The sequence below is a fragment of the Phocoena sinus genome, chromosome 14 (genome assembly GCF_008692025.1).
Source record: "Phocoena sinus isolate mPhoSin1 chromosome 14, mPhoSin1.pri, whole genome shotgun sequence".
Taxonomy (NCBI): Eukaryota; Metazoa; Chordata; class Mammalia; order Artiodactyla; family Phocoenidae; genus Phocoena; species Phocoena sinus.
The window spans coordinates 15,393,255-15,406,340 of record NC_045776.1 but is presented as its reverse complement, the minus strand read 5'-3'; the positions used below and the strand labels follow the sequence as shown (position 1 = coordinate 15,406,340).

Genomic DNA, 13,086 nt, shown 5'->3' with positions numbered 1-13,086 from the left:
ATGCAAATGGAAACCAAAAGAAAGCTGGAGTAGCAATTCTCATATCAGACAAAATAGACTTTAAAATAAGGACTATTAAAAGGGACAAAGAAGGACACTACATAATGATCAAGGGATCGATCCAAGAAGAAGATATAATAATTGTAAATATTTATGCACCCAACATAGGAGCACCTCAATACGTAAGGCAAATACTAACAGCCATAAAAGGGGAAATTGACAGTAACACATTCATAGTAGGGGACTTTAACACCCCACTTTCACCCATGGACAGATCATCCAAAATGAAAATAAATAAGGAAACACAAGCTTTAAATGATACATTAAACAAGATGGACTTAATTGATATTTATAGGACACTCCATCCAAAAACAACAGAATACACATTTTTCTCAAGTGCTCATGGAACATTCTCCAGGATAGATCATATCTTGGGTCACAAATCAAGCCTTGGTAAATTTAAGAAAATTGAAATTGTATCAAGTATCTTTTCTGACCACAACGCCATGAGACTAGATATCAATTACAGGAAAAGATCTGTAAAATATACAAACACATGGAGGCTAAACAATACACTACTTAATAATGAAGTGATCACTGAAGAAATCAAAGAGGAAATAAAAAAATACCTAGAAACAAATGACAATGGAGACACAACGACCCAAAACCTATGGGATGCAGCAAAAGCAGTTCTAAGGGGGAAGTTTATAGCAATACAAGCCCACCTTAAGAAGCAGGAAACATCTCGAATAAACAACCTAACCTTGCACCTCAAGCAATTAGAGAAAGAAGAACAAAAAAGCCCCAAAGCTAGCAGAAGGAAAGAAATCATAAAAATCAGATCAGAAATAAATGAAAAAGAAACGAAGGAAACGATAGCAAAGATCAATAAAACTAAAAGCTGGTTCTTTGAGAAGATAAACAAAATAGATAAACCACTAGCCAGACTCATCAAGAAAAAAAGGGAGAAGACTCAAATCAATAGAATTAGAAATGAGAAAGGAGAAATAACAACTGACACTGCAGAAATAAAAAAAATCATGAGAGATTACTACAAGCAACTCTATGCCAATAAAATGGACAATCTGGAAGAAATGGACAAATTCTTAGAAATGCACAACCTGCCAAGACTGAATCAGGAAGAAATAGAAAATATGAACAGACCAATCACAAGCACTGAAATTGAAACTGTGATTAAAAATCTTCCAACAAACAAAAGCCCAGGACCAGATGGCTTCACAGGTGAATTCTATCAAACGTTTAGAGAAGAGCTAACACCTATCCTTCTCAAACTCTTCCAAAATATAGCAGAGGGAGGAACACTCCCAAATTCCTTCTACGAGGCCACCATCACCTTGATACCAAAACCAGACAAGGATGTCACAAAGAAAGAAAACTACAGGCCAATATCACTGATGAACATAGATGCAAAAATCCTCAACAAAATACTAGCAAACAGAATCCAACAGCACATTAAAAGGATCATACACCATGATCAAGTGGGGTTTATTCCAGGAATGCAAGGATTCTTCAATATACGCAAATCTATCAGTGTGATAAACCATATTAACAAATTGAAGGAGAAAAACCATATGATCATCTCAATAGATGCAGAGAAAGCTTTCGACAAAATTCAACACCCATTTATGATAAAAACCCTCCAGAAAGTAGGCATAGAGGGAACTTTCCTCAACATAATAAAGGCCATATATGACAAGCCCACAGCAAACATCATCCTCAATGGTGAAAAACTGAAAGCATTTCCACTAAGATCAGGAACAAGACAAGGTTGCCCACTCTCACCACTCTTATTCAACATAGTTTTGGAAGTTTTAGCCACAGCAATCAGAGAAGAAAAGGAAATAAAAGGAATCCACATCGGAAAAGAAGAAGTAAAGCTGTCACTGTTTGCAGATGACATGATACTATACATAGAGAATCCTAAAGATGCTACCAGAAAACTACTAGAGCTAATCAATGAATTTGGTAAAGTAGCAGGATACAAAATTAATGCACAGAAATCTCTGGCATTCCTATATACTAATGATGAAAAATCTGAAAGTGAAATCAAGAAAACACTCCCATTTACCATTGCAACAAAAAGAATAAAATATCTAGGAATAAACCTACCTAAGGATACGAAAGACCTGTATGCAGAAAATTATAAGACACTGATGAAAGAAATTAAAGATGATACAAATAGATGGAGAGATATACCATGTTCTTGGATGGGAAGAATCAACATTGTGAAAATGACTCTACTACCCAAAGCAATCTACAGATTCAATGCAATCCCTATCAAACTACCACTGGCATTTTTCACAGAACTAGAACAAAAAATTTCGCAATTTGTATGGAAACACAAAAGACCCCGAATAGCCAAAGCAATCTTGAGAACGAAAAAAGGAGCTGGAGGAATCAGGCTCCCTGACTTCAGACTATACTACAAAGCAACAGTAATCAAGACAGTATGGTACTGGCACAAAAACAGAAAGATAGATCAGTGGAACAGGATAGAAAGCCCAGAGATAAACCCACGCACATATGGACACCTTATCTTTGATAAAGGAGGCAGGAATGTACAGTGGAGAAAGGACAGCCTCTTCAATAAATGGTGCTGGGAAAACTGGACAGGTACATGTAAAAGTATGAGATTAGATCACTCCCTAACACCATACACAAAAATAAGCTCAAAATGGATTAAAGACCTAAATGTAAGGCCAGAAACTATCAAACTCTTAGAGGAAAACATAGGAAGAACACTCTATGACATAAATCACAGCAAGATCCTTTCTGACCCACCTCCTAGAGTAATGGAAATAAAAACAAAAATAAACAAATGGGACCTAATGAAACTTCAAAGCTTTTGTACAGCATAGGAAATCATAAACAAGACAAAAAGACAACCCTCAGAATGGGAGAAAATATTTGCAAATGAAGCAACTGACAAAGGATTAATCTCCAAAATTTACAAGCAGCTCATGCAGCTCAATAACAAAAAAACAAACAACCCCATCCAAAAATGGGCAGAAGACCTAAACAGACATTTCTCCAAAGAAGATATACAGAATGCCAACAAACACATGAAAGAATGCTCAACATCATTAATCATTAGAGAAATGCAAATCAAAACTACAATGAGATATCATCTCACACCAGTCAGAATGGCCATCATCAAAAAATCTAGAAACAATAAATGCTGGAGAGGGTGTGGAGAAAAGGGGACACTCTTGCACTGCTGGTGGGAATGTGAATTGGTTCAGCCACTATGGAGAACAGTATGGAGGTTCCTCAAAAAACTACAAATAGAATTACCATATGACCCAGCAATCCCACTACTGGGCATATACCCTGAGAAAACCAAAATTCAAAAAGAGTCATGTACCAAAATGTTCATTGCAGCTCTATTTACAATAGCCCGGAGATGGAAAGAACCTAAGCGCCCATCATCGGACGAATGGATAAAGAAGATGTGGCACATATACACAATGGAATATTACTCAGCCTTAAAAAGAAATGAAATTGAGTTATTTGTAATGAGATGGATAGACCTAGAGTCTGTCATACAGAGTGAAGTAGGTCAGAAAGACAAAGACAAGTACCGTATGCTAACACATATATATGGAATTTAAGGGGAAAAAATGTCATGAAGAACCTAGGGATAAGACAGGAATGGAGGCGCAGACCTACTGGAGAACGGACTTGAGGATATGGGGAGGGGGAAGGGTGAGTTTTGACAGGGCGAGAAAGAGTCATGGACATATACACACTAACAAACGTAGTAAGGTAGATAGCTAGGGGGAAGCAGCCGCAAGGCACAGGGATATTAGCTCGGGGCTTTGGGACAGCCTGGAGGGGTGGGAGGGGGAGAGTGGGAGGGAGGGAGACGCAAGAGGGAAGACACATGGGAGCACATGTATATGTATAGCTGATTCACTTTGTTATAAATCAGAAACTAACACACTATTGTAAAGCAATTATACCCCAATAAAGATGTTAAAAAAAAAAAAAAAAAAAAAAAAGAATCCGCCTGCCAATTCAGGGGGACACGGGTTCGATCCATGGTCCTGGAAGATCCCAAATGCTATGGAGCAACTAAGCCCGTGCGCCATAACTACAGAGCCTGTGCTCTAGAGCTCGCGAGCCACAACTACGGGAGCCCGTGTGCCACAACTACTGAAGCCCGTGCGCCTATAGCCCGTGCTGTGCACCAAGAGAAGCCACGGCAATGAGAAGCCCGCGCACCGCAACGAAGAGTGGCCCCCGCTTGCTGCAACTAGAGAAAGCCCGCGCACAGCAACGAAGAACCAATGCAATGGAAAATAAATTTTAAAAATAAATAAATTTATTAAAAAAAAAAAACTGGCTCCTTAGCTCAGATTTTTCTTCAGTGTTCTGATGGGACAGAGACCCCTCTCTGCAAGTCAAATGACGGGTATTTTATCTATACCCGAAACTCTCTTTTTAGCCAAATCATCTGTTTGTTTTTTTCCTTCCCAAAACACAGAAGAAATCGTAGAGGTGAAGGCACTGGGATCTGCACATCATTTCAAAAAAACTTTTTCACTGGAAAATAAAGGCACAGAATCTGGAAACCCCACGAAACAAATCTATATCTTAGCAAATTATTATAAGGCAAACACCCTTTTATTGAACACCTAAGTCAAAAATCAGAAATTTGTCAGGGACTTCCCTGGTGGTCCAGTGGTTAAGACTCTGCGCTTCCACTGCAGGGGGCGTAGGTTCGATCCCTGGTGGGGGAAATAAGATCCCACATGCAGTGCGGCCAAAAAAAAAATCAGAACTTTGTCTACATGCTTTGACTCAATCACAGCCTTCTCCCTCCCTCCCCGCAAAGTAACTACTATTCTGATTTTAATCACTTCCTGTGTTTTAAAAAAATAATTTATCAAACCCAACTGTGCAGGCCCAGACACTACGGTCTAGTCTTGCCCACTTGAAAAAACAATACGTCTTTTAAGCTGCTTTTAACCTGCAGGTCGCTGCTCCACTTTTCTTAGAATCTATCCACTGAAGAACACAGGGCATTGGCCCTGGAGAGTTTCACACGGTTGGGATTTTGCTGACTGTACACTCATGGTGTTGTTCAACATGTCTGCATACCGTTTTATACTATGGGGCTGGCCACGGTCCAGGACACCCGGTAACCTACTTCTGAGCCAATGTTTATTTGGGCAGCTGTCCCATGTTCTTTTCTGAACAGAACAGATGGCATCAGCAGTAGTGAAAGGAAGTTAAAAATCAACGGACAAGCCCCACACCAGCACAGGAGCCGCAGTGAGGACACCTAGGGTTTAGGGTCTGGCCTGCGTCTCGGGCTGACACCTCATCTCTCTGCCAATATCGGCATCACGGTGAGAATTAAATGGGGTCCTGGATATAAAACGGCTTTATCAACTGCCGAATGTGACATGTTCTACTAGGCGCCTTTAAAAATGCGTTGCTTCTTGTGACGCTCCTTGAATGCCAGCTTTAGCTCAGACTTGACACAATGCACTTGTAGGAGAAATCGGTCTAAGGTGGATCAATTCCAGGCCAACCCCGGAGCAGGAGAGTTACTGGAGTACGAACAAGTATTATTAGATCTGTGTGCAGCTCAGCCGCAAGGGCTTTAAGGGTAACAAAATTTTCAACTTCTTCGTAACATTTCTTCTTTCATGGATTGTAAAACACTGCGGGGAGGTTAAGGGAAAGCCAGATGTTGAATTAGCAACTCAATTTCTGAACTAGTGAGACTCAGCGTCACTGACCCTAAAGAACATTCAGGCTGGAAGGAGCCTCCCCATAGCTCTTGGATTACTGACTCTCAGAGAAGAAAACGGAGGGTAGCCTTAGGCCTTGAGACATTCACCAACTGCCCCCCGCCAGGCCCGAATCCTCTGGCCTATGAAATGCAAACTTCTCCCACGAACCCTTTTTCAGACTCGCTCAGTAAATACTAACATCAATCCAAGTCCAACGTGAGAATATCTGTGTGGGATGTATTACTGGTAACTCTGAATTTATACTGATATACTTGCAAGGTTTTCTGCCTGGTCTCTCTATTGGATCACAAGCTATTTGGAATCTGTACATCATACACATATATGCCTCTGCTCAAGTTGCTAGATCTTCACCACCAACGTACCAAAGGCCCGCAAAGCCATTTATCTTCTCAGCCTACTGACCTGCCTGTTCCACTGGAAGCTGTGGATCTCATTAGGGGCTGCCTGCATGTTTGTTGGACACCTGAAAAGCAATACTGTCTAACCTTACCCTGCTGCCCTTTACAATAACTAGATGCCAAAGTTAAACAGATTAGATACGCCTCTTTGATGTACTAAGAGCCTTGAGGGGAAGCAATTAAACAAACAAACCAGCAAGTTTACGTTTTACAAGCGTAAGAGCAGTTTCCGAGTTGCCGACAGACTGGTGAATTCACTAACCTCAGGTACGATAAACACCGTCGACCTGGGCACAGGGCAGTTGCTTAAGCTTTCAGGGCACTAGGCGCATCCCAGGGGCGTTACTCACAGCACAGCAATGTTACCAGAAATATGATGCTGTCAGGCATGCGTGGGAGCCTGACAAAGAGAGTCAGTCCTCACCCTTGATGACACCGGGTATCTGAGCAGCTGCTTTCTGAGGTGTGCGGAGCCCAGAAAGCACAGGTCGTAACTTTTAAATGTGAAAAATAAAGCTGCTACAGAACTGCATCACCAGTGATGAACGTTTATAGAGAAGATGTTCTCTGTTCATAAAACACCGGCAAATGATTCTACCGTATTCTATGTAGCACTGTGTAAGGGCCACACGTCTGGATGTTCATTTCCCAAAAAGTCACACTAGTCGTTCCTCACCCTCTGCTTCACCACGTGCCCCTTACCTAGTGGTCTATGTTACTAGTCACCTGGTCAATCCCCTGCCTTCGTTGTTCTGTTGAGCTATAGATAATGAGCTCCAAAGGTGGGTGGGCAAAGCGTCCCAGGCCAAACCCAGCTGGCACCAAGCTCAGAGAATACCCAGTGAGGCTGTGGACGACGTTTTCTTATTGTTTTCAGATGTTCCTCCACTTTGCCTCCACCAGGCCTTCCTTTCGTCTTACGCGACCGTTTCTAACACGCCCGGCACGTACCTTCTGCTTCAGCTGCAACACCGTCTGCTTCATCTGGTGAAACTCCTTGCACGTGGCGCAGCAGGTGCCGGCTCTCACCGCGTTCTCCACCTTCTCATCGTGCCCTGAGAGAGAAGATGGGCTGGGGTCTGCCTGGGAGGCTGGGGGACATCCAGACCCAGGGAGACCGTGTCAAGAAGGTTAGTTCCAGGCGGACTGGTTGATGCTGAAACGTGCGAGGGACGCGGGCTGGCGATTTTACAGTTCTTGGGTCGCTGACAGCGTGCCCGGGGCAGCGGGGACACGGGAAGGGGCTCCCCCGCGACACTCTGGGCTCAGCTGTTTCCACTTAGGCATCCTAGCCCCTTCCTCTTTCATTGTGAAAAAGTCAACAGTGGCCCTTTTACCATGAGGCAGGCTCTATCAACCTGACATGACTGACACTGCCCTCCAAGGGCCAACGTTCACACGCTGTAAATCATCCCCCAAGCCCAGGCAATGGGACTCGGGTGCAGGGCTCACGAAGCTGGCTTTTATCACCTCTGATGATCCAGCTGTTCAAAGGAAGCACGGCCAGGCCAGGCAGGGTCACAGACCGGGGCTGGGCACTGACCTCCGAGGAGATGTAAAGCCAGATGGAAGATGCTCCAGGCACTTGGACATGCCCATCCAGGGCCATAATGGGACAGGCACAAGGCAGGGTCCCGGCGCCATCTTGTAGCGCATCAGGAGCTCTGTGGGCTTTGTGTAAAATCATATTTCTCTAAGGAATAGGTGAGTTAAATGGTGACACGACCCAGTATCCACATAGCCCTCATCCTACTGGCACCTGAACAGGCCACACAAGCCTGTGCTGGGGACACTAGACACCTGAGGTCATTTGCTACAGAAGAGCAGGTGCAGACTCCCATAGGCCTTTGTAAAAGATGGTAGCTGTGCGGTGTGGGCCCAGAGGGAGTGACAGGGGGAAGGTGACAGTTTTGGTCAGGGTGGCGGCAGGACAGTCTGACACCCGGGCAAGTGTCAACTCTCCTACCTTTGAAGCCCTTTGGTGTTGGGCCAGGTGTCCTGTTGGTGTGACACGTATAACACTAGGATCTGGAAAGTAGCACTGGGACAGTCAAGTGACGTGTCTCTCCAGGTCATTTCTTCTGCTTCTGGGCCCACGTGCTTCTTTGGACCGTGCTGCACGGCATGGGGGACTTTAGCTTGCCTACCAGGGGTCGAACCCACTGGACCGCCAGGTAAGTTCCAGGGCCCACGTGCTTTTCTTCTTCCCGTCCTCTCTTCTGGGAAGCCTTCTCTGCCGTCTCCACTTGTGGATTCCTATGAGCTACCAAGACCCAATTCACGGGTTGCCTGAGAGCCCCCCCTCCCCACACACAGAGACAGCCCTGTCCTCTGAAGGCAGGCAGCTTTACCACGCATCCTACTCAGATGGTGGGGATCCCGGGCTTCCCTATAGAGGAGCTTCTCGCGCATGTACCACAGGGGGAGCTGCCCAGGAACTGGAGCTGCTTCTTGGTACCCCACACGGTGGATGCTCAGAGTTAGCAAAACGGAATCTTACAGGGTGAACTGTGTCCCCCCGCTCCCCAACCAAGTGCACGTGATGAAGTCCTAACCCTTCAGTGCCTCAGAACGTGGCCTCATTTGGAAATAGGGGTCCTGCAGATGTAATTAGTTAAGTTGAAGTCATACTGCTGTAGGGTGGGCCCGTAATCCAATATGACTGATGTTCTTATAAAAAGGAGAAATCTGGACACAACAGGGAGAAACCACGCGAAGGTGCAGGCAGAGGTCAGGGTGAGGCAGCAGGAGCAAAGGAATGACAAAGAATTGTTGGCAAAACAGCAGGCGCTGGAGGAGAGGCCTGGAACGTTCTCCTTCACAGTCCTTGGAAGGCGGCAACCCCGCTGACACCTTGATCTCAGACACGTAGCCTCACACCTCTGTCCTTTAAGCCACCCAGATTGTGGCACAGTGGTTATGGCAGGCCTAGGGAATGGGTACGCGGGAGGAGGAAGTGGGCATTGGGGGAGCCTCACACTCGGGTGATCCCTCCTCATGCAGCCCCAGCTGCCTCTCCAAGGGGGTCTGTGCCTGCCTGGTGGTCTACACGGTGACCGGTATTTCTGCTTTTTGGGAGGTAAGGGCGCCCTCCCCGCAGCCGGTGGGAGGCCTGAGGCTTGGTGGGCACACACGCTAGGAACATGCTTCTCAAGCCAGCAGGTTGAGGGGGGCGAAGCAGTGCCCTGTCTGGTTGCGTTGCCATAAGCAACACTGTGATTCCCGAATATACAGACTGTAGCTTAGGTTTTCAGCGTGTGATTGGGAAAAGCACTTGAAGCTCCGGGAAAGAGGCTGCCTCTTTTTAAATCCTTCCATGTGTGTGTATAACATAGCAGGGGTGCCTTGTTAATCCCCATCTTCTAGGCTAATTCTGTCCCACCAGGAGCTTCCCCACCTCCCCGGCCTCTCCCCACCTTCCACCACGCTCAACCAGAAGCCGTGGGGGATTGTTTCCATTCACACCGTAGCTGTGTCACAACGAGCTGGGTTATGAGAAAGGTCTTCGCTTGGAGACGGTGAAATGCAATTTAAGGGCATGGCCTCCAGGGTCACAGTGCGAGGGGTGCATATCCCAGCTCTGTCACTAACTAGCTCAGAGACCTCAGGCAAGTTATCTAACCTCTATAAGCCCCAATTTCCTCAACCATAACACTGGAACAGTAAAACCTAAGACACAGGGCTATTGCGATGATTATATGGGGGTGATGCCTGTGAAATCCTTGGCACAAGGTCGGGTTCTAGTAAATGGGAGAGGGTGTCTGGCAGTTTTCAGGCCCACCAAGCCCTTTGAATTCTCTTTGCCTGATAAAAGGATTCTTCAAGGATTCTGGGATTAACACAAACAACAGAATGAGGGAAAACTGAGGTTCCGTGACGTCCGGAAGTTATTAACTGCTGTGGGTTTAGAACTGAGGTTTCCTGAATCTGAGCCCAATACCTTTTCTACAAATCAGGCAATTTCCTTTAGGCTCTTTATCCCCATTTAACGTACCATTTACAACCCCACTTGCCTACGGAGCTTGAACACACCTGAGGAGAACAGGAGTTATTTAGATTGGTCTCCAACATAATAGTGACACAAGGGAACTTCCAAGCAAGAATACACTTGGTGGTAAAGGACTGAAGCTTTACCCAACTTTGGTTGTACTGAAGATAGACAACGGTGGACTCCCGCATATGTAGATAACCCCAGCTCTAGGTCTGTTAGGTTTAAGCACAGCTGGGTGACATCCATCTCTCCAAACCTAGCATTCTTTCATTCCATGCCGTCTACCGGTCAGTATATGCAATCCCATCTCATAACCCGCCTACCAATCTCATCCATCCCATCTCCCCACCCACTTATCTCTCTCATCCATTTATCTGTCCATCCACCCATTCATCTATCCATCCCTCTCTCCCTCTTAGCCATCATGGAGCATCTGCTATTCACCAGGCCCCATGTGAAGCATTGAGAATATAAAATAAATGAGGATACCTGTTCAGTGCTTTGAGATTGGCCTTCCTTTTAAGGAACCAGCCCTGCTGGCAGAGCCAGGCCATGGTGAACAAGAGTTAAAAGCCCATCTGTCCATTTGTACTTCTGTATACTCAGATCCACTTACCAAGTGTTGGGATGAATAGGGCAACCTGATATTTTCATGGTAATAACCTCTTTACCAGGTTCTAGACTCTATTTCATTTAGCTCATGGAATGTTAGAATTGATACATCTTTAGTTCAGCCTCCTTTACAGATAAGGAAATTGAGATGCAGAGGACAGTAATTTGCTTTAGGTTTCCCAGAATGCCGCGTGCAGCGGACGAGCACTTACAGGGTCCAGATCTGGCACTGTTGGGGCGCAGTGAGCCCGTTATTGGGGGTTCTGCTCAGGACACTGGAGAGCTGTCTGCCAGGTGGGCTCCAGGGCAGTAATTCTCCATGTGGTCACTGAACGAGCAGCGGCAGCGCCAGCCTCTGGGTATCCGTTCTCAGAAATCCAAAATCTCAGGAGGGGGGCCTGGTGCATTGTTCTATCAAAGCCTCCAAGTGACTCTGAAGCACGTGCAAGTTCAACAAACACCGCTCCAGGGAAGCAGCTCTGTTGAACAACCTCTCACCTGAAAATCCCTGGCCTGTTCCCTGTCCCTGTGCGGAATTATCAAAACACAGAGAACGAGGGTAACTTTGTCCAAAAGACTTTGGAAGCTCGCGTGCACACAGAGGAACAGAGTAAGGACCACAGGCTCTGGTGGAGTCGGGGGATCAGGATTCGAATCCCGATGCTGCCACTTCGTGCCTTGCAGGTTGGAAGTCACAGCTTCTGTGACTGCCCGTTCCTTGAATGGTAGAACGACAATGACGCCCTGGAAGTTCGCAGAGCAGCGCCTGGAAGGCTGCAAGTGCCCCATAAATGTTAATATCATCGTCATGGTTGCTATCACTGCTTATTAAGTTCTCTACAAAATTACAGATGGGGGGAGGGATCTCTGCACCATCCTCTGGAAAGAACTTCCAGAGAGTTTGAAGACAAATAATTGTGTGTGCAGACCTGGCACATGCCGTCTATTCTGAATTGGGGTTCATCTATCCCGTTGCGGTACAGGATACGGTAACGTCAAACGTGGAGCTAAAACAATCTTCAATAGGCTACATGAATAATTCGTTTAGAAATCTGGGTAGACATCTCTGACTTGGCATGTTCTCTGTCCTCTCCACTCATGATGTGGTGTCTCTATGACCACGACCATGTTAAGTGAGGCATCGCTTAACATTTTGCTCCAACTCCTTCAGATTTTAGAGGTGCAATATTATTGACCAGCCACAGGGGGTCGCGTAGCTCTAACTTTTACTGATGTAGAGCAGGCTATACCTCGTAAGCATTAGAAACAGAATTCCTGAGATACCATCTTAGTAATATTTAACCAACTTAGGAAAACTAAAGAATGTTCTCGACGTATTTCATATGGGCAGTCACCAAGCACATTTGGTTTTAAAAGTTGATCGTGCATATCTGTGCCCTGGCGGTAGTGCTCAGCCCTGGTGGCACATTACCACCACTAGGGACAGTGGCGGGGGTGAGGGTTTAAAATCCTTGCCAACCATGCCGCACGCCACCCATCTGGGGGTCACAACAAGGGAACGCTGTCAGCCTTTTTAAAGCTCCCCAGGTTGACAACGGCTGATCTATGGATTAGTGGAGCTTGAAAGTTACATGAAACACCTGGCCTTCCCTGAAATAACTGACGTTGGGGGTCAAGGTCACTTTATCAGAAAAGAAACAAAAGTTGAAAAGCAGAGACCAGAAAGCTAATTACTAGGGAGCCAACATATCCTTAATTTGTCTCCGCGTCAGCGCTACAGACGCCCTGGGGTGCCTACACTGGCTCCAGACATATATTTGCAAAGACAAAAAAATGGAAGTGATGGAGAGTGCCCTTCCCGCCCACTAGCCAGACGGCTTGTGTCCCCACGCCCGTGGGCACATGACCACCTTTCCACGGGCAGAGGCCGTTCTGAGGCCAGCCCTGCTGCTGTCCACTCACTTCCTGAATGAGCTGACATTGTGTTCGATTTAAAATTCCTCTGAGTGGAAGGTTACAGACACCAGTCAATGCAAAGTTAAAAAAAAAAAGGGAGGGGAAGGGGATTAAGATCACATGTGCTTGTACTCCATCATCATTCTCTCTTCTTGAAAAAAATGTGATGAAATATTGGGCTTACTAATTAATCTAAAACGGATGAAACTGCGTGGCTGCCTCTGATGTTCCAGATGCAGGGCTGGTCCAGCCCCCTAACTCTCCTTACTGTTGAGCTGAATATCTGGATGTTAATTATTCATCTTTTCGATACTGGAGGGAAAGTTCTCAGTTTAGAAGGTGCTGAGCTGGGCATGCCTTCAAGTCCTGACACTCGCCTAGA

At 45.8% G+C, this 13,086-nt stretch overlaps 1 protein-coding gene across 16 annotated transcripts in view; it reads right to left on the bottom strand.

Annotated features, from left to right (window-relative positions):
- CCBE1 (collagen and calcium binding EGF domains 1) overlaps positions 1–13,086 on the bottom strand; it is a 250,728-nt gene that overhangs the window by 29,074 nt on the left and 208,568 nt on the right. For 14 of the 16 annotated variants that reach the window (XR_004345528.1, XR_004345529.1, XM_032603624.1 and 11 more), the window contains one exon: positions 7,136–7,239. The exons of 1 other annotated variant lie outside the window; for it this stretch is intronic. Coding sequence is in view for 13 of the 15 variants with exons in the window: in XM_032603624.1 (XP_032459515.1) it covers positions 7,136–7,239 (104 nt within the window). In the remaining 2 variants the exon portion in view is untranslated. Of the gene's footprint in view, positions 1–7,135; positions 7,276–13,086 lie in introns of all 16 variants that reach the window. One more of the 16 variants, XM_032603623.1, reaches the window with a different exon arrangement.